A 25096-nucleotide genomic window follows, 5' to 3' on the forward strand; every position below is an offset into this window, starting at 1 on the left:
TGACAAGGGTAATACAGTACTTGTACTTGGTTAAATTTGATACCATCCTATCTCAGTTTCCTGAATTTTTCAGTGTCCATCACTTGAGTGTCAGATCAGCATCTTGAGACATCTTAAAATGTTAATTTCCTATAGTTAAGTGGTTTAATGAGGTAAGAATGTATGTTAATTAACAATGGTTAAGTGCTAAAAGTCTTATGTACAAACACATATCATGCATCTTGATGTAAGCAGCAGGTGTGGGTAATTTTTTTACCATGGAACCATAATAACACATCCGTATAACCCGACTAGCAAACATTATCAAGGTTGAAGGGAAATACTCAGCTAAAGAAATATCCAGACTTCACATAAGGTTTTCTATGGAAAGTCCATGCCAGTAAATACACTAACATTTACAGGGTCAAATTACTCAGATAGCTATTGACTAAGCATGATCCAAAGTTTTATGCAAGTAGAGAGCACCTTTAAAGAGTAACTTTCCAAAGGCAACTCTGAAAATTGTTTTAGGACCTCGTTGCAGGGGGACCTTCTAGGTATAAACCTGGGGGCACTATCACCTTGTTCTCTTAACTGGTTTTTATGCTTGTAGTAAAATTCATTTCCAGGTATTGGATGGATTTGCACTTTCTCACTGGGCTTCCTTTGTGCAAATTTCATTATCTACTCGAGGATTCTCTCTCCGGTTGAGAAGAAATTCCAGACCAATGTGCCTATGATGTATAATACAACGGCCACCTTAAATACATCATCCCAAGACCCTGCACAAGGAAAATACAGGAATATCACTGGATAAACTCAAAGCCGACATTATCATTCAGAACCACCAAGCTGATAAGAAAAAATACAATATAAATACCTTTTTGTAGTATGTATCCAGTTGCAGCTGTACCGAAGACACCAGCTAGCACACCAGCAGTATTAGATAATCCCAACAACACTCCCTGCAGGAGGGGAAGTATACAAAAGTTTCAAACATCTAGATTAAAAAAAACAAGGTATGAAATGTCCAAACTGTTCTATTCAATAAATAAACCAACAAGATAACACACGTAAAATTTCTTTCATGATTACTAATTCATAAAATATACTCCCTCTTTCCAATTTAGGTAGCATAGTTTGAATCGGCACGGAGTTTAAGAAGGAAACAAAAACTTTTGAAACTTGTGAGTATAAACACACCATAGCATTTGTGTGGCTATAAAACTTTTGAAACTAGGGGCCTTAAGCACGTGATAACAGTTGTGTGGTTTTATAAGCTTCTCATTAAGGATAAAATGGGAAGTGTAAAGTTAATTGTTCCAAATCTAGAAGTGTGTCGTTCTTTTCGAGACAGACTAAAAAAGAAACTGTGTCCCAAAAACAGGAACGAGGGGAGTAGTAGTTAACAGTGCCCAGACAAGAACTCCCAGTAATGGTGCTAAGATAAAAGTCCCCGAGTTGCATCCTGAGAGCACAGTTGCCTACTAACCAGGGAAAATAGTAGGACAAACAATTCCAGACACAACATTCAACATAAAAGCTTTTCTTTTTCATTTTGCCATGTATATGAAGTAGAAGTACTTACAGCGTAACGTGGTCCAATGTCTTGGTGATTAGAGTAGAGGCCAGACTGAGAGAATGCATCCGATCCCTGCAAAAAAATCAAATTATATTATTTTAATCAACAGACTTGGAAGAATCTCCCAAAAGCATGTCATTCCACTATCTATAGCACCGACCTGACTGCACGCCATGCATAGCACTGCGAATGCAGGAGTCTTGACATGGCTTAATTGGGTAAGAAAAAAAGCAGGGCCCAGAAAACCAATCGATTGCATAATCTGCAAATTTATTTAGGGGGAGTTATTTATTTGAAACAAAATGAAGACAATTTTTATTTATTATTTTTTTGTAAAAATGGGGGTAGGGGAAGGGGAAATGGGGAAGGGGATTACAAGGTAGGGAATCGAACCCTCACCAATAAGGTGAAAGTTCAAGTAGATGACCAACTGAGCTAACTAATAATGCTCATCATTAGATGGTTAAACTATGATGCTATACACTGTATAATACTGTATATAAGAATTCCGAGTCCTTGCCTTACGAACTGATGTTATGGAGAATCCTTTGCTCACAAGTGTATCCGCAATCCAACCACCTAAATTTGCAAATATGGCCATAGTCAGCCATGGTAATACACAGAATAGTCCTGATTCAGTGAGGTTGAACTTCAAAACCTGAAGAGAAAAGAAGATTGGAAAGGAAGACCTTGATCAGCTTGCACAGTGAGGTTTGTTCTAAATACGAAATTGTCTTCTAGATAATCAATGAGCATTGAGTCACTTCAGATAGTTTAAAGATGCACTAGAGCTAGTAAGGTTCTAAAGGTATGACAAAACAAACCAATATCCAAATTCAAGTTGTAGTATAACTGCAATTTTCAGGAGATTATTTCTACAGATTCAGCATTATAGTTACAAATTCTAGAGCCTTGAAGATTCTGAACATCTAACAGGATCATGAACGATAGCAAGACAAATATTTCATGATGCCACGAGAAATATTTATATTAGAAAGCCAGAATATGGACTTTGATAATGAATAGAGCAGAATGGACTAGCCAAACCCAGTTAATTTGATATTGAGGCATAGCTGATTAATTGACTGATATAGAAGGCCCAGAAAGTGCTTAAACTTATCTTTAGATTTATTATTATCTTGGCAAGGAAACTCTAAGGCGGTCACACGTCACACGTCACACTCCACAGAAAAACGAAAAAGAAAGACACAGATGCACAAAAGAATGGAATGTTAGAAGACTAGCAGAGACCAATCCAATATGAACAAAAAATATTATGTTAAGTGGCCATTCCAGACCAATCCTTAAACCACACAGCATCCTGTATCAGTAATACAACTTCTGAGCTCTAAAGTTCCGCTGGTCTTCAGGAAATGATACATGAATCTAATAATATCCCCACTTGGACCAAGACAAATATTAAATTTGTTTATTTTTTTGTTCTCCATTTTCAATGGTGATGAATATCAAAGAGAAGGATGTATTTCAAGAATGATAGCGCCAGACAGCAGTACCAGATACCTGACTGTAGTATGTAGGCATCCATGTCAGTAGAATAAATGTTCCCCAGTTATGACAGAAATGGGAGATAATGAGGGCCCAGACAGGTGCCTTTGATAAAATTAGTTTCCATGGGATGTTAGTGACAGGTTCCTTAGAGACGCTTCCATCCATGATCAGCCTCTTTTCCTGCTCACTAAGCCCTGGATCATCTTTCGGAGTGCTATATGCCTGGAAAGTAAAATAGTTAATGTATAACAAAAGAGTACTAGTCAGCTAGGACTCAGATATCACGGCACAGAAAAAACAAATCAGACAGAACTGGACTCCAAGAGCTCACCTTTTTCACCACAACCCGCAAATTAGTGTAGCTAAAACTATATCACAGAGTGATGGTTCAACCATGAAAAATCATGGAAAGAAAATAACAACCAGACATCTTTGATCCGTTGACATGAAGAAGATCCACTTAAGTTTTAGGTCTAAATAATGATCTTGGAAGCTGAAAACTAATAACTCTGTTGCTTCACAACTAGAAGCACAAAGTTTTTTTTTTTTTTTTTTTTTTTTAATCTTAAGCCAATTTGATAAAAACAATAAGTCATGACCTTATCAAAAAACAATAAGTCATGAAAATTTTGAGAGAGTATAGAAATAACAGAAGTCAAAGATACAGAAAAAGCAGGCGAACTCACCTTGGTCAACCACAGTGCAAACCAGATGCTTCCAAGGGAACCAAAGGAATAGAACACTGATGGCCATCCAAACTTTTGGATCAAAATAGGAGAGAAAGCTAATCCTGTAACAGAACCAAGATACATTCCACTATACACTAGAGCGAGAGATCTGCTTCTTTCTGAGACAGGAATCCACTTTGAGAGCATATTATTCATGGCAGGCATTGCGACACCCTGACGAGAACTTACATAGTCAGAACAAGAGACTATGCATGTGATAACTTATTTAACTCCTTACCAACTACAGTTCTGGTACAAAAGAATCAGTGTGTGGTGGGGCCCCACAATTGATCCACAAGTTTATGAGATGTATCTTCTTAAATCTCAGTTTTTCTTAAATCCACTGTTTAGTATAGCTAAAGATGAAGCAATTGGTGTGTCTTTCAATGTCCCTAACGAGAACATTTTCAGGCTACTTACTGGTCTAAGGACAGCTTTCAATGTTTGGAAAATCAGCTGTATCTAAGATTTTGGAAGAAACTGGGAAAAAGCATATAGAGACTAACTTCTCCAATGCCCATTAAGGCACGCACGACAAGTAAGAATGGAAGTCCAAGTCTGGCGGCAAAAGGAGTTAAAACAGTTGCAATCGACCACCAGACAACTCCGAAGCCGAGCACAACCTTCCCACCAAGTTTATCCGCCCATATCCCTCCAACAATCTGCATATCGAACATGTAAACAAAAGTAAGATATTGGTTTATCCAGCACATGAGAATAGCATATAAGAAATTGAATTCATTCTCCTACTTGTTCGTCCCTCTTCAATGGCTACCTAGAGTAGAATTCTAAGGCTTAGAACATAATGATAGATAAAATCTTAGGTCGAGACATGGGTAGAATACATGAAAACCACATCCATCATGCAACAAATTGATCAAATACTAGTACTGGAACTGGAAAAAATCCATGCACCAGAAAGAGACCAATACAATGTTCAAATGAAGAAAACCTGAGTGAGAAGATAGCCCCAGAAGAAGGAAGACTGGATAAGACCAACTGTAGCGCTGTTCCAGTTAAATTCCTTTGACATCGGAAGTATTGCAATGCTCATGTTTACCTAAAACCAAAGTGGAAGCTGAGTTAGGGCAGTAATAAATGGTCAAACTTGGTCTTGTATCAAATAATATCAAACAGATGAATAGAAAAGGTATGGAAGGAGGAAACTCGTTTTCATTCAGCCAATCTAAAGAACTTCAACAATTTTAGTGACGTAATCTATAATCAAAAGCTTGAAGGCAAGGTAGCTGGAATCTCAGGATCATGTTTGTAAGCATAGGATATGCAATAGTTGATATAGCGACCATGAAGTTTGGCATGTGTTAAGCTATTGAATCAATTATGCTTGTATTTAGTTTTTGAATAAAAAAGCTTAAGCAATGAACACTACATTCAAACATCCCAAAAAGGCATTATAATATCCAATCTTAGAAGGGGTCATTATATCAGAATGGAAAGCAAAGTATCAAGATAAAATTTGGATGAATTGCTCACACGATCCATGTTGCATAACAAAAATGCAGCAAAACACAGCAGTACAACAATCCATCGTCTTGGAAATTGCTCCCACCAAGGTTTTGGTTGCTCAATGCTTTCCACCAAAATGGCTTCACTTGCCCCTTCCGATGACACAAGAGACTCCAAAGCTCCAGTTATGTCATACTCATCAGACTTGTAGTCGGCTTGAGTTCTATTTATTGCAGCATGCTTTAGCTGCTGCTTTTGTCCATCTATGAAACCAAGTTTATCCAGCTTCCTTGGTTGAATCCAACTGTTACCCGAGTCAGAAGAGGAAAGATAGCATTCCCATCTTCTGGTTCTTCGCTTAGGATTGATGACATGATACTTTCCACTAAACCGGTTAGCGTGAAAGCCTTCAACATAAAATGGTGATTTTGATCCGAAAGATTTATCATCCAAAGGTCCAATAGACTGGGCATGTGACCTATATATGCAACCCGAGTTCGATAAGCCACTTCTTGGGAGACACCGCTCATTATATAACATATTCCTCTGAACATACTTCAAAGCAGCAAACCCCAATCGCTCTCCATGGTGATGTGCTGTACACTGCTCTCTGCCTGTTGACATAGTTCATTGCTTTATTAACTAAGGCACCATGAAAATGCAAGATACTAAGAACTGAGTAGATCAAGTAGATGAGAAAATCAGGAAAAGACTTCAGTGAAGTGTAAAAATTAGTTTTTGCAGCTACAACTGCTGCCTAACATTCTGATATTTACATCACTTCACTATTCAAAGTGCTCCCCGAAAACTTCAAGTGAAGTGAAAAAGAAAAAGTTAGAAGACTCTGCTCTTCACTTTTTGAGAACTACTAGCTTTATCCCGAGGTTAACTTAGTTTATTGCAGCATTTTCCATGATCAACAAGAATCACAAAATTCCCTGAATTTGTACTGTTCACATAGATCTCCAAATAATTGAGTCAAATCATGAGTTAATGTGTGTATGTACATTTATTTATCCCAATTTTGAAGTCAAGATTCCCTCAGTTTTGTAAGGTATAACAACTATTTATCAAATGTTCCATTACTTCGCCTAAGTTTGCGGTAAAGGATATTCCTTTAGAAAGTGTGCAAGAGATTTTTAGATGACAAGGGGTCAGAGAGGTAACACTGCAAATCTTATCTTGATAGAATAGGAGGTCTATCCTGTTTATAGTCTCGGCACGAATTAAAAAATAGATTCTATAATGATTTTTAATGAGATAAAGAAACAAATGGTGATTGTTACACATCGTCGAGCCGTAACTAATTTAAGCTTTGTCTCAGTTAAATCAGTTTATAGAATCGACCTCGATATAGTCGCTTAAATGAATGCTAATTTTGTTAAGTCTTCCTCATCCAATATATCTAATTTAATCACATAAATGACCAAAAGTAAAATCTCTGTCACACAAAATTTATAATTATCCAATTGCATGCAAAAGATTCCTTTAGATACCAATATAACTCTACAGGTTAACTCAAGCATTGAGGCAAAACAGTACTTTCGGCACGAAAAGACATATACAGAAATCCAAGAAGCCAGCTCGAAATCAAACCGGCGAAACTATCAGGTGAAGTATTTCTAAGAGATAATGGTCAAAAACACTTCTAAAGTATGATCTTTTTTTGCGAGTTTCCTACCTGAATTATCAAGTGTTTGTGTTGAATTAGCTCATAAAATTTCATCCGCGTGGCAGCTGACTCATTAATTTTGAGGTGTGTTTTGATAAATAATTGTGATAGTTTAGGTAAGAAACGCCAAACACTTGATAGTTCAAGTAGGAAACTCGCAAAAAAAAAAAGTGATACTTCGGCTCTGTTTTTGACCATTATAACTATTTCTAATCATAAAAAACTACATTCACAAATTCAATCAATTGCCACATGCATCCGCCATCCAATACTTTTTTTCACAAATTCTCAAAATGCTACAGAGCTGAAAATTCATACTTACCGTATACTGAACTGTTAATCAGCTAATTAACAGCTAAGCAGAAACACTTAAGTAACAAAAATTCAAAGCACGAGTTAACAACAGAGAATTAGTTGTTTACCAGAACCGATGAAACAACCGAAATTCCGGTTAGAAACAACGGCACCGATAGTCATTGTCACCCGCCACTACTTTTAACACTCTCAGCTCCACAAAAATCTGAATTTTTTTTTCTCTTCAGAAACTAAAAATCTGAAATTCTCTGAAGATAACAACAGGAGTGATGTTTTTCATCCAATTTACAAGTGGAATATTCCTATTTATATTTACTGTTTTTTTTCTTTTTCTGAGAAGCGGGAAAAAAGAATAATCTCAGTGGGCGTCGATACAACCCAAAGCAAGAGTGTAACAGAGGGCTGAGAAACTGACACGTGGCGTTTCATCCACTGCGATTTGTAGAGTTATCTATGCGAAGAAGCAATAATCTCGTGAATACCCTTGCCTGTTTGACCCAAAAATCGATGAAAACAAGGTGCGACGTTAAGGGTATTTTGGGGTATTCAAATGAAAGCTGTGTGCTATCGCTTTTACTTAAAAGCCCTTCATGGGTGCCACATAAGGGAATAGATTGACGTGAGCTTTACAATAAGTAAAGGTCATTAGTATGAGAATGTTATTGTTTGTTGTGGCTATTTTTTATCCACTCTTCTTTACACATGAAATCTCAAGTGTAGGTCATCATTTGCAAATGTAATCGTTTGGACATAAAAAATATGAACTTTAAAAAAAAAAAAAAAAAATACTCGAAAAAAATTAAGAAAAACATTTGATATATAAAGTTATGTCTGAAAATACATTTTAAATTGGAAAAAAATAGAATTTTTGTGAGTGAAAAAAACATCACTTGACAAACTAATCAAAATAATTTTTTTGAACTTAAAAGCCATCTTAAAAAATTCGATCAAACATATAACCAAATAAAAACATCAAATAAAAGAAAACAAAATTTATGTCATAAGGGGGTTTTGAATCTTAACTTTTGTTTTTTTTCGCGGCTATTTTTTTATTCACTCCTCTTACATATCTAAAGAGGTAAGCCTCCTAACTATATGAAAAAAGGAGTATTAAGTACATACTCTTTTCATTTGATTATATGTACGCTAAATTTTTTGAAGCAAATGATTTTCTCGGACCTAAGGTAAAATAAGTAATGACTAGCTTAGATACACAATATCATTTGCAATGATAACTATTTAATGAACGAACAGAGTTTTGTCAACTGAGCTATATATTAACTCGAGTCAAGTGAAAGAATTAACAAGTTTATTCACTAAAGTTCTATGTATAAGCTCCCGCTATGCGCGGGGTCTAGAAAATGATCGGACCACAAAGATCTATTGAACGCTTTAATAAAAATGGGATATATTTATGAATTTATAATTTAATTATTAGGTCAACTATATGATATCATTAACAACAATAAAAAGCGGAGTTCTATCAACTAAGCTATATTCTAAGAGCTACAAGAGAATGGGATAAATTTATGAATTTATAATTTGATGATCAAATGAACTACTGTATGATTAACGTCATGTGATGTAATAGGTTGTAGTTGGAAGAAAAACCGAAAAAACAAGTCGATCGGTGACTCTTAACAGTTAACATGATACTAATTGAGTCCCTTTTTATGAACCGCCCTTTAATTCAATTCGTAACCAACTCTTCTTATGTAGGACTCAAAACTTATGTCCAACTAGTTAAGCACCTCATCCTTTCACCACCAAATCATTATGCATTAGAGGAAATTTTTACCTACTAAATCACACGTAACTTACTTTTATCACGATAGAAATGTTAATTTGCTTAACTGACACCTCTTTCCTTTTTTAAATAAATCAAAAAGTAAAACATAAATAAAGAAGGATACTCTGATTGTATTTTCCAATCGATGCACTTCTAATTTTTTGAAGAGTAAGAACTTCATTATTCTTGTGTATGAACTACTTGTTCTATCTCACAAGTTGTGATCCAATTGCATGTTAAATAATTGCATGTGGGACATCCAATTTCAGATGCCGGATTGTCATGGACAAAGTCATACCATTGACAGCTAGTAACACAAAATCGAGCTACACCTTAATAAGCCTGAGGGGCTAAGGATCAGGCACTTGCACAAATGGCCTTTCTGATGACACTATTTAAATTTTGGCACTGTTAGTTTAATGGGTTAAATTTTATCTACAAAAAGAAAAATTCACCGAACAACTTTTAAAGACAAGATGTAGCTAGCTCATTTTGGCTAACTAGGACAGAAATTAAATAGTAGCCTAAAAAAGGTCATACAATGTAAATATTCCGGATGATTTACAAGAATAACTTTGAAGATGGGTGGTCTTGAACTTTTGACCTCTCTTGGCCCGGACAAAAACTTTTAAGTTTAACAAACTTTTACTTTTGACCACCCATTTTCAAAGTCATTGGTGTAAAATCCTGAAATAATGTGCTTCCAACCTAACCCAATTATGGATCAGGCTTCATCTTTTAGGCCCAAACTAATTTCATGCATTCCTCTCACCTTTACTTTTTTTGACATCTTTTTTCAATTATATATATTGGAAATATTTACACTATCATCATAGTTATTTTTTATAACAGATTATCTACTCTATTTTTCAAGTTACCGAATTTGGTTTGATATAAGTAATTATTTGTTATTGTAGGTCAACTTGATTGAATCGTATATTGTACATTGTCAGTGGGTAAAGCTTAAACTTACATTGTCAGTGGGTAAAGCTTAAACTTAGTGATTTTGTTCTTCTATTGTACCCATGTGAGACTTGTAATAGATGATGATGATTATATGTTATAATAACATATTGGACTAATTATAATGGTATGATAATTTATTTTTATTTGAAAAATAAAATGAAGTTTCTTTTTGTAATTCAAAAAATGAAAGAGTTCCGGTGGAAGGTTTCTAAAGTTTAAACAATGCTTACATGTAAAATGTGTAAAATTCTTACATTAGTCACAATTAAAAAAGCATTTTAGTAGTCCTGATTTTGCACTTGAGCGTGGAAACAAGAAAACTAAGGAGGAAAAACACAGCAACAGTAAAGAGAATTTGGTCCAGGAACAAATTTGATCTCAATTAATAATTGTCTATTGAATACGAATACAGTAACCAATCATGTAGTAAAAACAAAGCCCCTTCAACAGCATAGTTCTATATAATGTTGAAACACAACTTTTACAAGCAAAATCCCCCAAATCAATCATCTATAATACCATCTCCAGTGAAGTTTAACTCAGGATTTCTTGGAGTACATGGACTCCACTTTACCATCATTTCCACCAAGCAACATATACTTATCCTTCCTTGTCAACTGAGTGCACTCAAAACCAAGAACACCACCCAACACTTTCTGCACATGGTTGGCTACTTCAATTGATGTTTTTCCACCAGCCTTGACAGTCATTTCCATTGGCAATGGATCAAGAAATGTCAATTCATAAGTTGGCCTCGGGTTCATGAAAAAGAAATATGGATCCCAAAACTTCACCCCGCGGACACATGTGCCATAGAACATGCTCTGCTTGGAGTCCACTGCTACTGGCACGATCCTATCGCTTAATTCTGCGAAAAGAGCACTGAACCTCAATAAAAACGGCTCGCGACATGTAGTCCCCTCGGGACATACAACTAGATCGCCCTTCTCAAGCAATTTCTTGATCATTGCAGCATCAGCTTCGCGATCACGTGTCAAAGCAACAGCTGGAATTGGTGACAAGAATCTAGAGAGCTTGCTGACACTGTACGTGACAGTAGACACTTTCCTCCCAAGTGCAATAGCAATGACGATGGGGTCAAGGGCTGAACGATGATTGCACACGTAGAGGTTCCCTGGGGTTCCTCGTGATGGTGGAGGTGGTCGAGGGCCTTTGATCACAAGGTTGATCCCGACCATCCCATATGTATAACGAACAATGCGCTCCGGGAGAGGGAGATTGAAGTATACACGAAACACCGCGAGGGCAAATCCAAATGGCAGCCAAATGTAGGTGATTAATGCGTTGAGGGGAGTTGGGAGCTGGACAAGGCGACCGTCATGGAAGATCAATTTGCTTTTCAAGCGATCAAGTGGTACTGGTTGTGCTGATTTGCTAGGGAGTACCATATAACCATCCTGTTTGACATCCATACGTTAGCATAAAACACGATGTATATCACCTATTTGTTGGTTAGAACTTGACACATTACACAAAGGTCAAATGAAATCTTGACGTAACAATATGGTTTTCAGGTGCATTTATTATTTTCAATAAAGAAAAACCAACTACTAACAATCCATAAATGACCAAACAAAAAAGAAATCAAGTCCATTTACAACTTGTATTCACATGTATATCAATGTCTAAGGTGAAGGACCACTGGAATTCTGCTAAGTGGCAGGTAGGAGATTAATTGCTGAGGCCCCTCACAATTTACTTTTCACATGTTTGGCTCAACCACTACATTAAATGGGCATTGTAACCAATCAGCCCCATAGATACTTTAAGTTATTAGTCAATAAAGTTTTAAGAAAACCAGATTCACTGGAGGCTCATTTTTCTATTTATTGATTCTTACAAGAAATCAAATATAAGGTTCCATTTTAAGATATATTATTATTATCACATCTATAAGAATTCTTCACGCAACCCCCACTTGAGAATATTATAAAGAACAATAATATGAAAAGTTTAAGGTCCCTTTGTGGACTGTGCTTGCAAAATTAGCTATGTTTGGTTAACAACATTATGCACAAGTTGGAACAAGCTCTAATTAAGTACACTTTTAAATATCAGTATTAAATACAATTTGCTAAAAATAGAAATGGAAAAGCTAAACGTCAAAGATTTAAATATTGTTAGATTTCACATATATGAGACAAAAGCTTCATTCACATTCTCTGTCTATAGAATTTCAGTATACTAATCTAAAGGTTAATGAAATTATGTACATACTAATCAAAGGTTAAGGAGTTTAGATTTCTCTTAAAGAAATAAAGATATACTCCTTCAATATGACAAGTTCAGAGTACAAGGGTCAAATCTTTTAATTTATTTCGGTCTCAATTCAAATACAAATTTTTTAAGTCTTTTTAAAATAAACTTTGCATCTTTAAAAACTAGATAAAAAGTATCATAAAATCATAATCCAACTCTCTATCACCAGACAATCACCCGCTCTTCGAATAGTAATAATGTCAAACTCCTCTCATTCCTATTTACTCGTCATGTTTTTCAGAAATAGTCGTTCTAAAATGCTTGTTATTTTATAAAACTAAGAAAGAATTAAGGCCAATTATGTTTTCTATTTAATCCTTCTCATTATTAAAAACAGATTAATGTGTAAAACAAAGGATAAAGTGTTCTTAAACACTTGCAAAGACAAACGTGACAAGTAAAATAAGAATAGAGAGATTAATCAAAATAAACTATTGAGTTGCAATTAAATTAGTGCTAATACCTTACAACTTGACATAAAATCATGATCAGATTCACGATCACCCAATCCAATATCAGGCATTTCATCTCCAAATTCCTTCAAAATCGACAACTTCTTCCACTTCCCAACCAAAATCCCAGGACTCTTCACAAAACCAGTAGCCTTCTTAGTCTTAGGATTCACCTCAATCTCAGTACCAAGAACCTTATCACCACCTAAAAAATCCTTCACAAAAGGATCAACCATAATAGTGGGATTTGCAGTAACCACGACTTTCCTCTTATTACACTTATCAAACACCTCAAAACTCTCTTTCCTCACATCCATCGCGTAAAACCTCGGTAACACAGCTCTTGCAGCAAGCTCTATATCCCTTACTTTAAGTCCAGCAAAAGATATATATATAAGCATTTGAATAGCTAATGCTTCAGACACAAAAACATACGCAATAGCGATGAGAGGGAATGAAAGCAGAAGTATAAGACCCCTAAAAAGGCTACCAGCTTCAATGGCTACTAACATGAAGTAAGGGAAAGATGAACGGCCAATTAATAGGGTTCCGTCAAGATCAGCCGCTACAGAGCGGTTGTTCATGGTGGTGGTATCACATGTTGTTACTGATGGGAAGGTTTTCTTGATTTTTGGAGGTGACATTTTTGTGTTACAGAGAGAAAAAAAGAGAGTTTTTTCTTGTTTTTTTTTTTTGGTTTGTATGAATAATAATGGAGGGTTGAGGAGAGGGAAGGTCTTGATTTAAATGAAGGTGGTTGAGTATGAAGTTACAGAAATGTCCCTTGTGGGACACGGGTATGGTTTTTACAGTTGGGAATTTTCTGGAGGTAAGATTAGGTAAAAGACGGAAATGTCCCTGATTGAATTTAATGCTATATTGGTGTTTGGTTGTGCTTTTGTATCTTTTGTGAAGATGAGAATTAAATTTATATTTGACTTGCATATTTAAAAATTGATGAAATTTATTGAATTACCAGAGTCAAGCTTATCTACAACATTTGGTGTGAATTCAGAGTTTCAGACATAATTTTTTCTCAATACTTTTACTTATATATTCATAACTGAGATTTTTATACTAATAGAAGTTAAATTGGTACTATAAATACTACATTTGGATGAATGCTATATAATTAGTGATGTAAATGAATTTAGTTTGTTGAAATAAGACGTGTGTTTACATATTTTGGGAAGCAATCATGCTTGATTTGACATTAAGAAAATTTGCTAAATTAGGAATATAATGACACAAAGGAACTGATCACTATGAAATGTGAAAGAAAGTAAATTGGATTACCGTTTAAAAAGCGTTCACACACTCAATATTACATCAGATAATATTCAGGTATGAATGTTAATTGAATTTTTGTGTTCTCCTCTTTGTTGTCAATGTCACCAATTTGATGTAAATAAAGCAATAATCTTTTTTCTTCTTGCCAAGCATATCGGCAATTTCTTGAGTGTGATTTGGGACAACTCTAGACTCACTTCTCAACCGACTAGACTTTTATGTCCTTCAATTTCATTATCAGCATTATTTCTTTCTAATTTGTTGGTGCTATTAATTGCAAAGCTGTCATGTTTGGTGGTCATTTATTATTTTTGAAACTGATCGTGTACTTGAGCTTTTTGGCCAATGAACTTGAAGTAGTAATCCCAAGTACATAAGTAAATGGAGTAGTATTATTCTTGATGCAGAAAAATAGATGTTTTAATATGTGCAGCAATTATTTAGATTTATCCTCTTCTTCGGTAAAAATCAATGAACCTCTCATTCAAATAAAAAAAGTTAGTGGTGTTAATTTTTAGCATATTTAGACCAAAATATCCTTAACTTAATGCAAATTTTATCAAATTTTGTGGAGCTTTGCCTTAATTTTTCAAGGAAAAATAAATGAAATTACAAGAGCAATCATGTGTTAAGCTAAGCACCAAGGGTGTTGCCTAATAGTAACGAAGTGGGTTGAGAATCATAAGATCTTAGGTGCAAATTTCAACGGAGGCAAAAACACTAGGTGATTACTTTCTATCTATCTAACAAAGTTACGCGGTACATGTACTAGTGAGACTTTGGACATAGTAGGTACCATTTGAACTAATTGAGGTGCAGGCAAGCTGACCCGAACACCACAATTATAAAAAGATGTTTAAGTTAAGCTCCTTAATCTTGAACTTTGTTAGTGATTCATAGTAGCAAGCTAAGATCACATATACAACTTTTGTTCCATTTTCTCTTTCTTCTTTTCCATATATATAGTTCTAGGTAAATATATTAAATTGAAGGGCCAAATTAATACAAAAAATTAACATTTGTAGTTATATTATTGCCTTATATATATATACGTGCTAATAATAAATAAAGAAAAGTTTGTGAAATGAAGCATCAGAATAAAGCAATGTTTTTATTCTGATGCCGAGCAACACACAAGGGGAGAAGAACCAATTACTAGAAAGAGGAATAAGTTTATTGGAGCCTAGCTATATATAATATCGTGTCATGATGGTAAATTGATATGCCCAAGGTTTCTTGTTAAAGTGGATAATGTATATTTTAAGTAATTGATTCTTCTCCCCTTATGCGAGCAATACTATTTTAAGAAATGATCTTTCTAGTTTGAGAAAGAAAAATCCTGAGCAACGCATAAGGGGAGAAGAATCAATTACTTAAAATATACATTATCCACTTTAACAAAAAACCCTGGGCATATCAATTTACCATCACGACACGATATTATCTATAGCTAGGCTCCAATAAACTTATTCCTCATTCAATTTAGCCTTGTAAAGTTGAAATTATTATGTATAAGTCTTAGTTATAAGATCAACATGCCAGCCACTGGCGGATTGATAAAAAAAGAAACGTTTTTTTTTTTTTTTAATTTTTTTTTTTAATTCTTCTTTTGGTTTTGTTTGAGTACATGGAAGTCTAATAAGTAGTTCAGGTTGGTGTTTCTATTTGTATTTGTAGTTGGCTAGCTATTTATTTAACATAGGCTACTTGTTCCAATTTTCTTTTACCACCAAATAATACGATGACTTTTAGGTCTTTTTGTGTCTATTTACTCATTCTATCCCAACAGAGCATATGAGTTTATTATTTATTAACTGAAGAGCCCTACTGCTATAGATGCGAAGAAAAATTCGTCCAAGGATTATATATTGTGGTAGTGTACATTTATTTTATTATTAGCTTAATCCGTTATAACAAGTTAGGAGTACTTAATTACCTATTTTTCAGATTACTGCTCACACTCATTTAGCTTAACTAGTTGCTTATAGTCGTTTTAAAAAAACAATTTGATAATATATATACACACTCTTTACGTTGTTCACGGTATAAAAATTTAATTCTGAAATAGTGCAAATACAAACAGATGAAGGGAACTTATTATTTTTTATTCAACTTCTTAACATGGTAATGTCCGGACTACCTTGCGCACCTCGAAGTTTCCGGTAAAAGATAAGAAGAACCAAAAAGCAATTTGAAAGCTTAGACTCAGTGAAGGAAAATATATACTACTATGTCTTTTGAGCTCTACTATGTACGACGAAAAATATTCTTTTTAAAGAAATGAATTGTTGTTCTCGAAGAAAAAATTCAGCTCAAATAAAAACAATTTAATCTTGGAAGTCCTACTATATATGTTGACATCCAGATGAGGTATAAAATACAATGAATCACTAGATGAACTAGTGAGAACCAATGGTAGTGGTGAGAGACATAGATATGAAGTCTAATTGAGTGTTGAAAAGGATTAGAAGTAGTTGGGCAGTAAAATGGATGATCAAACAGGAAGCTAGGTCCCCATGTTTTCTTGTTGATTCATTAATTGACTATTGTATGAGTACTTTATTAGATGCACCAACCATCGACCATACATATTTCCCACATATATATGTATATCTAATTTGGTTTTTGACTTGAATATATGGATGCAGCAGCTTCCCAGCTCCACCAACTTCCACCTATATATGTCATTTGCCTCCTCACTTAATTAATTAATATCCACTTCTCATCCTCCTTTTCCTTCTTGTTTATTTTCTTTTAATACCGTCTTTCTTTCAACTTTTTCTTTTCTTCTAATAAATATATATATATATATATATATATATATATATATATATATATATATATATTCAAATATTTTAGCCACTGACGCGAAGTTTTATAACATTATATTCATTATTCTTGTGTAACAATGATATGCGTTTAATGTGTGTATATGCATGTTTGTGCGTGAATTCAACATTGTTGCTGAAAAATGGATTGTCCGTGGTTAGGCATATGAGCTACCACCTAAATCCTTGGACCTCTCAAAGCTAATTGACACTTGAAAAGGCAGTTAAGGGCGAAATAGACTACTAATATCAAATCTGACGAGGCACAAAAAAAAATCAACATTGAAAATTAAGTTACTGTTGGAAGGTAAAAACTTATCGATACCAGTTATTTACACTGACCAATGAATACATGATATGTGCTTGAACATATACAATTATTATTTAACTATAGTTAATAGTGTATATTTTTACTTCACTAAATTACTTAATTATGATAAGTTGAATTGGTTGATGTGCGGGGAAGTTCTTCTTTGGAAGGTTGCAATTATAAATGGCAGCATTTTCTACTCCTCTTAATGGGTTTACTTTCACACATTTTTTTTAAAATTGTTTTTATTACATTGGGGGTTTGGGGGTGGGGGGGTGGGGTTAGTGGAAGGGGATTACAACGTGGGGATTCGAGCCCACAACCTCGAGGTATTAGGCAAAGGGCAAAACTTAAAGGCCACCAATTTGAAGGGCAAAAATTAAAGACCACCCCAAATGAAGGGCAATGCGAGCAAAAAAAAAAAAAAGAATTCAGGTAACCAACCAATTGAGCTACTTTCACACGTTCTTATTGTTACTTGGGCAATTCGCAAGATTGTCCTTATTTTGGGGTGGTCTTTAATTTTTTCCCATTAAATTGGTGGTCTTTAATTTTTGTCCTTCACTAGAACCCCTTGGTTTCGGGTTTGAACCCCCGCTCAGTTAAATATTAAAAAAAAAAAATTGCAAGGTAGAGTTTGGATTCATAAGACAGAGTTTTGCCTAACTTTGACCCAAACAGGCTTAACTTTGCTACAAAATTCTGCCTTATGAAATTATCTTTTTTTTTTTTTTTCTTTTCACTGAGCCCTAGTTCGAACCCCAAACCTCATGATATTAGGCCAAATTGACAAAATTAAAGACCACCATTTTGAGGGGCCAAAAATTAAAGACCAGTGCATTTGAAGGACACTCCGCACAAAAAATTGTTGTTACTTTGGGTCTAAAGTATGAGAAATTTTATTCGATAGTGTAACTTGCGCTTCAGGGCATCGGGGGTATATGGGTTTTTGTTACTCTCCTTGAAGCTTTGGGCCTTATAGGTTTCACGTTATGCGATCTATAATAATCCGTTCAATTGAGATATTATAATGCAATCGAATTCTCTAATTCAACCTCTTCTGTTACATATTTCTAAGTTATCCACGTGATTGGTATTTTGCACCTACTAGTTTTGGTGCATATTCAAGAATCATAAATAAGAGACTGGATACCGTGGTCCATGGACCGTAGGATATTAATTTTCAACGTGTTTCTTTAGGTTTCACCTCAAGTTTTACAAAAGTCAAGTTGATCTAGTTTGACCGCAACTTGAGTCTTCGGTGAGCTTCAAATCATGATTGAGTTCAAAACATTTTAAGTCTAATGAATTTGAACTTGATCTGTTTTCCAAAAAATGAGTTAAACCTTAAAGTCGAACTTATAATCAATCTTAGCACATATTTATCAAAAATACAAAAGATATAGAGTCGGAGATCAGCTTTGTATTATAAATAAAATGACATAACACTCCTACTTTAAGACTCTATATTACAAAATATGACGATATTTTTTCTTATTTACAAAACATAACAATAGTTCTACAAAATATAAAGGATCTTCATCTTTCATACTCTTTTTTAATTTTTATGTTTTAATTTTTTTTGAATTTTTATTCTCGCTCAGAGCTTAAAAATTTCACTCAAATTTTTGTGTATGAAATGTGTATGTGTGAGCAAAAAACTTTATACAGTTTTCGTACACTAAATTGTGAGAGAAATTTTTAATACAGTTTTCATACACAAAATTGTGACCGGAAAATTTAAGCCTTGAATATTGTATGAAAGTTGTATACAATGTTATTATAGTTGTATTAATTTTCAGAAACCTAACATGAATTTTACACCGAAAATGTGAGTGAAATTATAAGTCTTGAGCGAGATATACATATTTCATACACAAAATTTTGAGCGAACTTTTTAAGCCTTGAACGAGATATACACGTTTTATACATTTTTCATACATTAAATTTTGAGTGAACTATTTAAGTCTTGAGCGAGATATACATTTTTCATACACAAAAATTTGAGTGAATTTTTTAAGCTTTGAGCGAAGAAAAATTTTAAAAATTAAACTAATTTTTTTTAAAAAAAATTAAGCCTTAAACGAGATATACACATTTCATACACTTTTGAACGAATTTTTTAAGTCTTGAGCGAGATATACACATTTCACACATAAAATTTTGAGCGATTTTTTTAAGTCTTGAGCTAAAAAAAATTATTTGTTTAAAAAAAAATTAAAATAAAATATAAAAAAATAAAAAATATTTTTGAAAAATATATGTTTTAGAAAAATATTTTTGACAAAAAAAACCTAACTTGAGCAGAAATTTCGTACATGTTTTTGTAACAAATTTATTAATATATTTTGTAAACTGAAAAATATCATCATATTTTGTAAATATAACCTATTCTTTTATATATGTAGGTTAGTCATTCTTCCATAAATAAGAGCCTGTTTGGATGGGCTTAAAAAAGTGCTTTTAAATATTTTCCCATCTTATAAGTTGTTTTTCAAATAAAATTTATGTTCGCTTTAGATAAGCTAAGCCAAACGGTTCAATTATTTTTTTCATGCATAACTTTTAATTTCAAAATAAAGACAAAATGATTTCAAATGGATTTTGCCTGCCCTCAAGATATATACCAAACACTAAAAAAAAATTCAAAAACAACTTATAAGCACCTTATAAGCCAATCCAAACGGGCTCTAAATGACTTCGGAGCTATTACATGTACTTCTGTGGCTATGTAAATGAGTCTTTATTTGGAATCTTGAGTCTGGTCCAAATTAAAAGAGAGAAACTTTGGGCTACTTTAACGGGCTCCAATATAGCCAATTTAGACATCGGCCCATTTTACCCACCAAAATGATGCCTTCCAAGTTTTTGAACATTTAAAAATGTGCTACATGATAAAGTTAAGGCAAACTTTGAGGAATAATTATCTTAAAAGCGGAACTTACCAACCATAGCTACCTTTTCTAATTTAGAGGGCGTAGCAAACATACACGCATAAGCCTGTGTATTTTCGCGTGTATTTTGTGTGTTTCTATGTGTATTTGAGCCACTGGGTTGTTGTTGTTGTGTATTTGAGTGTGTATGTCAAATATACATATATATTCAAATTCGTGTAAAATATGTAAGAAAATAAATGTTGCTAGGGGGTTCGAACCTGGGTGGGCAGGGGGAGAGCCTCGCCCAATACCACTTCAGCCACTCCAACTTATGTATTTGGGTGTAGCTGCTAATTATAATTAAGTGAAAGGGTAGTTATTCTTAATAATTATGTCTTAAAAAGAAGCTACAAGTAAAAATTCCTAAAGTTAACAATGATGTAAAATTAACTAGTCAATTAATTATTATCATATCTAAAAAGGTACTACTTATCATGAAGAATTACTAATTATTATTTTTTAAGTGATCTGATTGTGAAAATATTGATAGAAGTTACGCTCTAAACAAAAAGGATTGCAAACATAATAATCAATACTCAAATAGAAGCTAGAATAAATAAGATCAACTCAAGAAGCAACATAGTAATAAGTTATAAAGCATTACAACAGCTTTTGTACATAATCAACATTGAACATCATTGTCAATCATAGCAAAGTAACCAAACACTGAAACAAGACATAGTCATAGCCCATAGTTAAGCCTTGGTGTTCCTCAGTTTTCACTCTTGAATGGAATGGCTCTTATGATAACTTGATGATACAAGGCAGCAAGTGCAGCTCCAACGAATGGTCCCACCCAGAAAATCCACTGCATTCATTCAAAACCAGGAAAAAAAAAAAAAAAAACATTAGCTACTTATAAAACCAAACACATTAGCTAGGAGTTTAAGTTAATGGATCGGAATAAGGTTGCATTCGTTATTACTACGATAGTGGCACAGATTTAGTGTAACCACACAAAAACATCAGCGACTATGCCTCAATCTCAAGAAAATTGCCATTGTCATTGGTTCTATGAATCCTTACCGTGCATCTTGCTCCATTTAAACTCATCTTAGTTATCTAGTATAACTATATCTTTTAAGAAAACTTATACTCCATTCGAATAATATAACAACGTCCATTCATGCATAGAAGTAAAACTTACATGGTCATCCCATGCATGTTCTCTGTTGTAGATAATGGCAGCACCTAGGCTTCTAGCAGGGTTAATGCCAGTGCCTGTGATAGGGATGGTGGCCAAATGAACCAAGAACACTGCAAATCCAATTGGGAGAGGAGCCAAAATCTGTAAAACACAACATTGAGTAAGTATACATATTAAATAAAGGGCTTTCTTTGGCCAGTCAACCGAAATTATTACGGGTGCTAGCCAAAATATACAAAATACTGATTACATGTATATTTATGTATACGATATGTATATTATTTGTGTATTTACACTTAAATATACAAAACCCATACATTAGCTGGCTATTTTGTAAATCAGCTCAAAATGAGAAGTCAACTAAGTGTACTCACAGGGACATGGGAGTCTCTGGCATTTCTCTTGGCATCAGTAGCAGAGAAGACTGTGTAGACAAGAACAAACGTGCCAATAATCTCAGCACCAAGTCCATCTCCCTTGGTGTAACCATGGCTCACAACATTGGCACCTCCACCCTGAATCTCATACAAAGATGGTTGGAACCCTTTGACAACACCGGCACCACAAATTGCACCAAGGCATTGCATCACAATGTAGAACACTGCCCTGGTTAGGGACAATTTTCTTGCCAGAAACAGACCAAATGTCACAGCAGGGTTAATGTGTCCACCTGATCATCAAAACCAAGAATTTTCTCAAGGTCAGAACACAAAGAACAAATTTAAAAGTATTTAAGTTATATATACACTGCCAAATAAAGATTTCTTGCACTGTTAATGTAGTTTAACCTATTTGAGCAAGTTTTTGTACCATTTTTACTTGGTTACCACTTAACGTTTATCAAAAATATTTGCTTGTAATTACCTTTTAAGTAACATGATTGTGTGAATAGAACTCAAAACTCAATTAATTAAGAACCAATTGTTCAGAGGATCTGACCATCTTTGACTAAGGTACAACTTGGAATTTAATCCAGCTCTAGCACAAAGATTTGCTATTAGTATAGCTGAAAAGCCCATAACAACATTGCATCAAAAACCACAACAAAAGAATTTTATTCTCCAAATGTCCAAAAGGAAACTGTTAATTTTGATGTATTATGAAACTCTACAGGATTCTTCTATTAACAAGAAACTCAAAACTGGTAAAGAATGCAACTTGATGGGTTTCCTTCTTCATTAGTCACAAAAACACATTAAGTTCTCATCTTTGAAGCAAAATATCACTAATAAACATGATAAAAGACTAACTTTGAAGCTAACAACACAACTTTAGGTGAATACATAAACTATGGAGGTAAAAAGGACATATTAAAGCTCTCATCTTTGAAGTAAAATATCACTAATGAACGTGATAAAAAAACTTAACTTTGAAGCTAAACCCACAACTTTAGGTGAATACATAAACTATGTAGGTAAAAAGGACATATTAAAGCTCTCATCGTTGAAGTAAAATACCACTAATGAACATGATAAAAAAACTTAACTTTGAAGCTAGACACACAACTTTAAGTGAATACATAAACTATGGAGGTAAAAAGGACACATTAAAGCTCTCATCTTTGAAGCAAAATATCACTAATGAAAATGATAAAAGACTTAACTTTGAAGTTAAACACACAACTCTAGCTGAACACACAAACTATGGAGGTAAAAAAGAGTCAGAGATATGTATGTATACCTGAGATACCAGCAGTGCAGTAAACAAGTGCAAAAATCATACCACCAAAAGACCAAGCAATACCTTGAACACCAACAGTACTACATTTGCTATTAGCCCTTGAGTAACCCATCACAGTTAAAACAGTGATATAAAGGAACAAGAAAGTAGCCATGAATTCTGCAATACCAGCTCTCCAAAAGGACCAAGAATGCAGTTCACCAGGCTCAAATAATGGTGCTGGTGGTGGCTCTTTGTAGTCCTTGCTTTGTGCTGAGGTCCCTAATGGTTGCCTTTCTGAATACCTGTTTGCACCAAGCTTAACATCCTCTTCTTTCCCTTCCATTCTTGCAAAAATTTTCTTCAAGATTATGCAAACAGAAAACAGCTTTTGCTTTTTCTTTTTTTGTGTGTGTGTTGTCAAGATAGTGGGGGTTGATTCTTTTTATAGAGGGAAAATTGATGATAAATATTGCATTAAGGTCTTCATATTTGGTTAATTTTCTTTTGTGCCCCTTGAGGTTTCAGATTTTGTCAACAAGTATTCAATTTATGAGAATATGACAATTTTGGATTCTATTTGAGTTTCTAAGTTACTTAATTAAGTCTATGTATTTAAAATCATTCCATGTTAGTGTAATTTAACAAAGTGAAGTATATATATTTTATTTCTATTTAAAAAACAACACTCCCATTTCAGTTTCTTTGTCTACATAAAGCAAGGTTTTATTTGTCAATTGTCGGTAGCAATTTATTAGTTACGATTGAAGTAACAAATTAGCAATTTATTAGTTACGATTGAAGTAACAAATTATCTTCTTCCATTGATATTTTATACTATCATTCTGAGGCTCAAGCTTATCTATACAAAACATAAATTTACTTTAGAGCAAATTCTGATCATTAATTACTAAATGCGATTGCTATAATTCTCGAGGCAAGTAAGTTAAAATGATGACTTATATTTTTGTGTTTCAATGTACTTTTCGTTGGCGAGGTAATGTATAGAATTCCATCCTTGAATTATGTGAATTCAATCACCTAATGTGTGAATATATTGATATTTGGAAAAAAGCTAACTCTAATAAGGACATAAATAGGGAAAATAAAAATAGTTGCTTAAAGAATCAACGTTTTGCCATATTTGCTTTCAAGTAATAAGACAAGTGTTGAGGCGTATGACAAAATTCAGGGCTTGGAACAATATACAAGCAAATAGAAAGCAAATGCTTAGCTGGTAAAACAAGGAAGAAAAGGGTGGAGTAAACTGTAAATGTGAAAAAGAAAAGGACATGAAGAAAAAGAAAGAATGAATTAGGGAAGTTTTAGGTAAGTTCTTCTTTTCGTACTCAAGTATATTTGTCTTTTTGGTCCTCTCCCATTTCTTTTTACCTTTTTCTCTTTCGTTTTGTGTGATAAAGAGCCCCATTAGGCAGGATGTTTCTGGAAAGTATGTATAGCACAAAAAAAGAAACAAGTGAGGGGTCAAGAAGAAGATGAGCTATCATACTCATGTTGCAGACCTTTTTCTAAAGTTATAATCCATTGACGGCCATTTCACAATTTGTACTAATCACCACGTAATGGGCCAATCTTGTTTATCTTACTCCATCCGTATATTTTTACTTGTCCACTTTTGACTTTACACGCCCCTTAAAATTTAATAAATGAAGTATGTATGTTGCCATAATACCCATATGAATTGGACTTGGAGAATGATTTAGAAATAATTAATTAATGTTAAGGGTAAAACAAGAAAAAAAAAAAAATTCTTGATATGCTAAAGTGGACAAACAAAAATGAAAATTTAATTTTAATATAGTGGACAAGTAAAAGTGAAGGGCGTCCATAGATATTTTAAACTATTTTAATTAACAAAAGCTGATTCACAATTTCAAAATCATTTGGTGCAGAGTTCTATTCACCTAGTGAGTGGCATGCACATAATTTTACCCCCAAGTGTGTCAACTTGTTGTCACTTGCCCACGGATTTGGATCGGTCAATAGAGCTTTAAGAATTTAATTCGTTTTGCATTTTCATTTTAAGCGATGTTAACTTATACACACTTTGTTCTAAGAAAATAACCATAGACATACATTTAATTATCCTCAAGCGAAACACTGTTAGAAGATATTTCCGCCGTCACAGATTCCACCTCTAGTGAATGCTGGTGAAGGTGGTTAGTA

General features: G+C 33.9%; 3 protein-coding genes across 3 annotated transcripts; all 3 read right to left on the reverse strand.

Annotated features, from left to right (window-relative positions):
• Positions 1-328: 328 nt before the first annotated feature.
• Positions 329-7603, reverse strand: LOC132063901 (ascorbate transporter, chloroplastic). The gene is made up of 11 exons (XM_059456648.1): positions 7360-7603; positions 5293-5879; positions 4751-4858; positions 4305-4460; positions 3757-3972; positions 3083-3292; positions 2082-2219; positions 1722-1823; positions 1568-1633; positions 860-944; positions 329-761 (listed from the first exon to the last, which is right to left on the reverse strand). The coding sequence occupies exons 1-11, from the start codon at positions 7412-7414 to the stop codon at positions 664-666; spliced, it is 1821 nt and encodes a 606-aa protein (XP_059312631.1). The 5' UTR covers positions 7415-7603; the 3' UTR covers positions 329-663.
• Positions 7604-10361: 2758 nt separating this feature from the next.
• Positions 10362-13445, reverse strand: LOC132063902 (glycerol-3-phosphate 2-O-acyltransferase 4). The gene is made up of 2 exons (XM_059456649.1): positions 12751-13445; positions 10362-11425 (listed from the first exon to the last, which is right to left on the reverse strand). The coding sequence occupies exons 1-2, from the start codon at positions 13381-13383 to the stop codon at positions 10547-10549; spliced, it is 1512 nt and encodes a 503-aa protein (XP_059312632.1). The 5' UTR covers positions 13384-13445; the 3' UTR covers positions 10362-10546.
• A 7191-nt stretch (positions 13446-20636) lies between these two features.
• Positions 20637-23339, reverse strand: LOC132063903 (aquaporin PIP1-1). Its single transcript, XM_059456650.1, has 4 exons — positions 22931-23339; positions 21625-21920; positions 21251-21391; positions 20637-20911 (listed from the first exon to the last, which is right to left on the reverse strand). Exons 1-4 carry the CDS (start codon positions 23253-23255, stop codon positions 20816-20818), a joined length of 858 nt encoding a protein of 285 aa, XP_059312633.1. The 5' UTR covers positions 23256-23339; the 3' UTR covers positions 20637-20815.
• Between the last annotated feature and the right edge of the window lie 1757 nt (positions 23340-25096).

Source organism: Lycium ferocissimum, chromosome 7 (genome assembly GCF_029784015.1).
Source record: "Lycium ferocissimum isolate CSIRO_LF1 chromosome 7, AGI_CSIRO_Lferr_CH_V1, whole genome shotgun sequence".
Taxonomy (NCBI): domain Eukaryota; kingdom Viridiplantae; phylum Streptophyta; class Magnoliopsida; order Solanales; family Solanaceae; genus Lycium; species Lycium ferocissimum.

What these genes read in the sequence shown, in the direction of transcription:
- LOC132063901 (XM_059456648.1), bottom strand. Translation starts at nt 7,414, where the DNA reads ATGACTATCGGTGCCGTTGTTTCTAACCGGAATTTCGGTTGTTTCATC. An exon ending in CCATAACATCAGTTCGTAAG is followed by an intron (nt 1,824 to 2,081) that starts GCAAGGACTCGG and finishes ATAAATTTGCAG; the next exon opens with ATTATGCAATCGATTGGTTT. An exon ending in TATGCATGGCGTGCAGTCAG is followed by an intron (nt 1,634 to 1,721) that starts GTCGGTGCTATA and finishes ATTTTTTTGCAG; the next exon opens with GGATCGGATGCATTCTCTCA.
- LOC132063902 (XM_059456649.1), bottom strand. Translation starts at nt 13,383, where the DNA reads ATGTCACCTCCAAAAATCAAGAAAACCTTCCCATCAGTAACAACATGT. An exon ending in ATTTTATGTCAAGTTGTAAG is followed by an intron (nt 11,426 to 12,750) that starts GTATTAGCACTA and finishes GATGTCAAACAG; the next exon opens with GATGGTTATATGGTACTCCC.
- LOC132063903 (XM_059456650.1), bottom strand. Translation starts at nt 23,255, where the DNA reads ATGGAAGGGAAAGAAGAGGATGTTAAGCTTGGTGCAAACAGGTATTCA. An exon ending in CTGCACTGCTGGTATCTCAG is followed by an intron (nt 21,921 to 22,930) that starts GTATACATACAT and finishes TTTGATGATCAG; the next exon opens with GTGGACACATTAACCCTGCT. An exon ending in AACATGCATGGGATGACCAT is followed by an intron (nt 20,912 to 21,250) that starts GTAAGTTTTACT and finishes GAATGAATGCAG; the next exon opens with TGGATTTTCTGGGTGGGACC.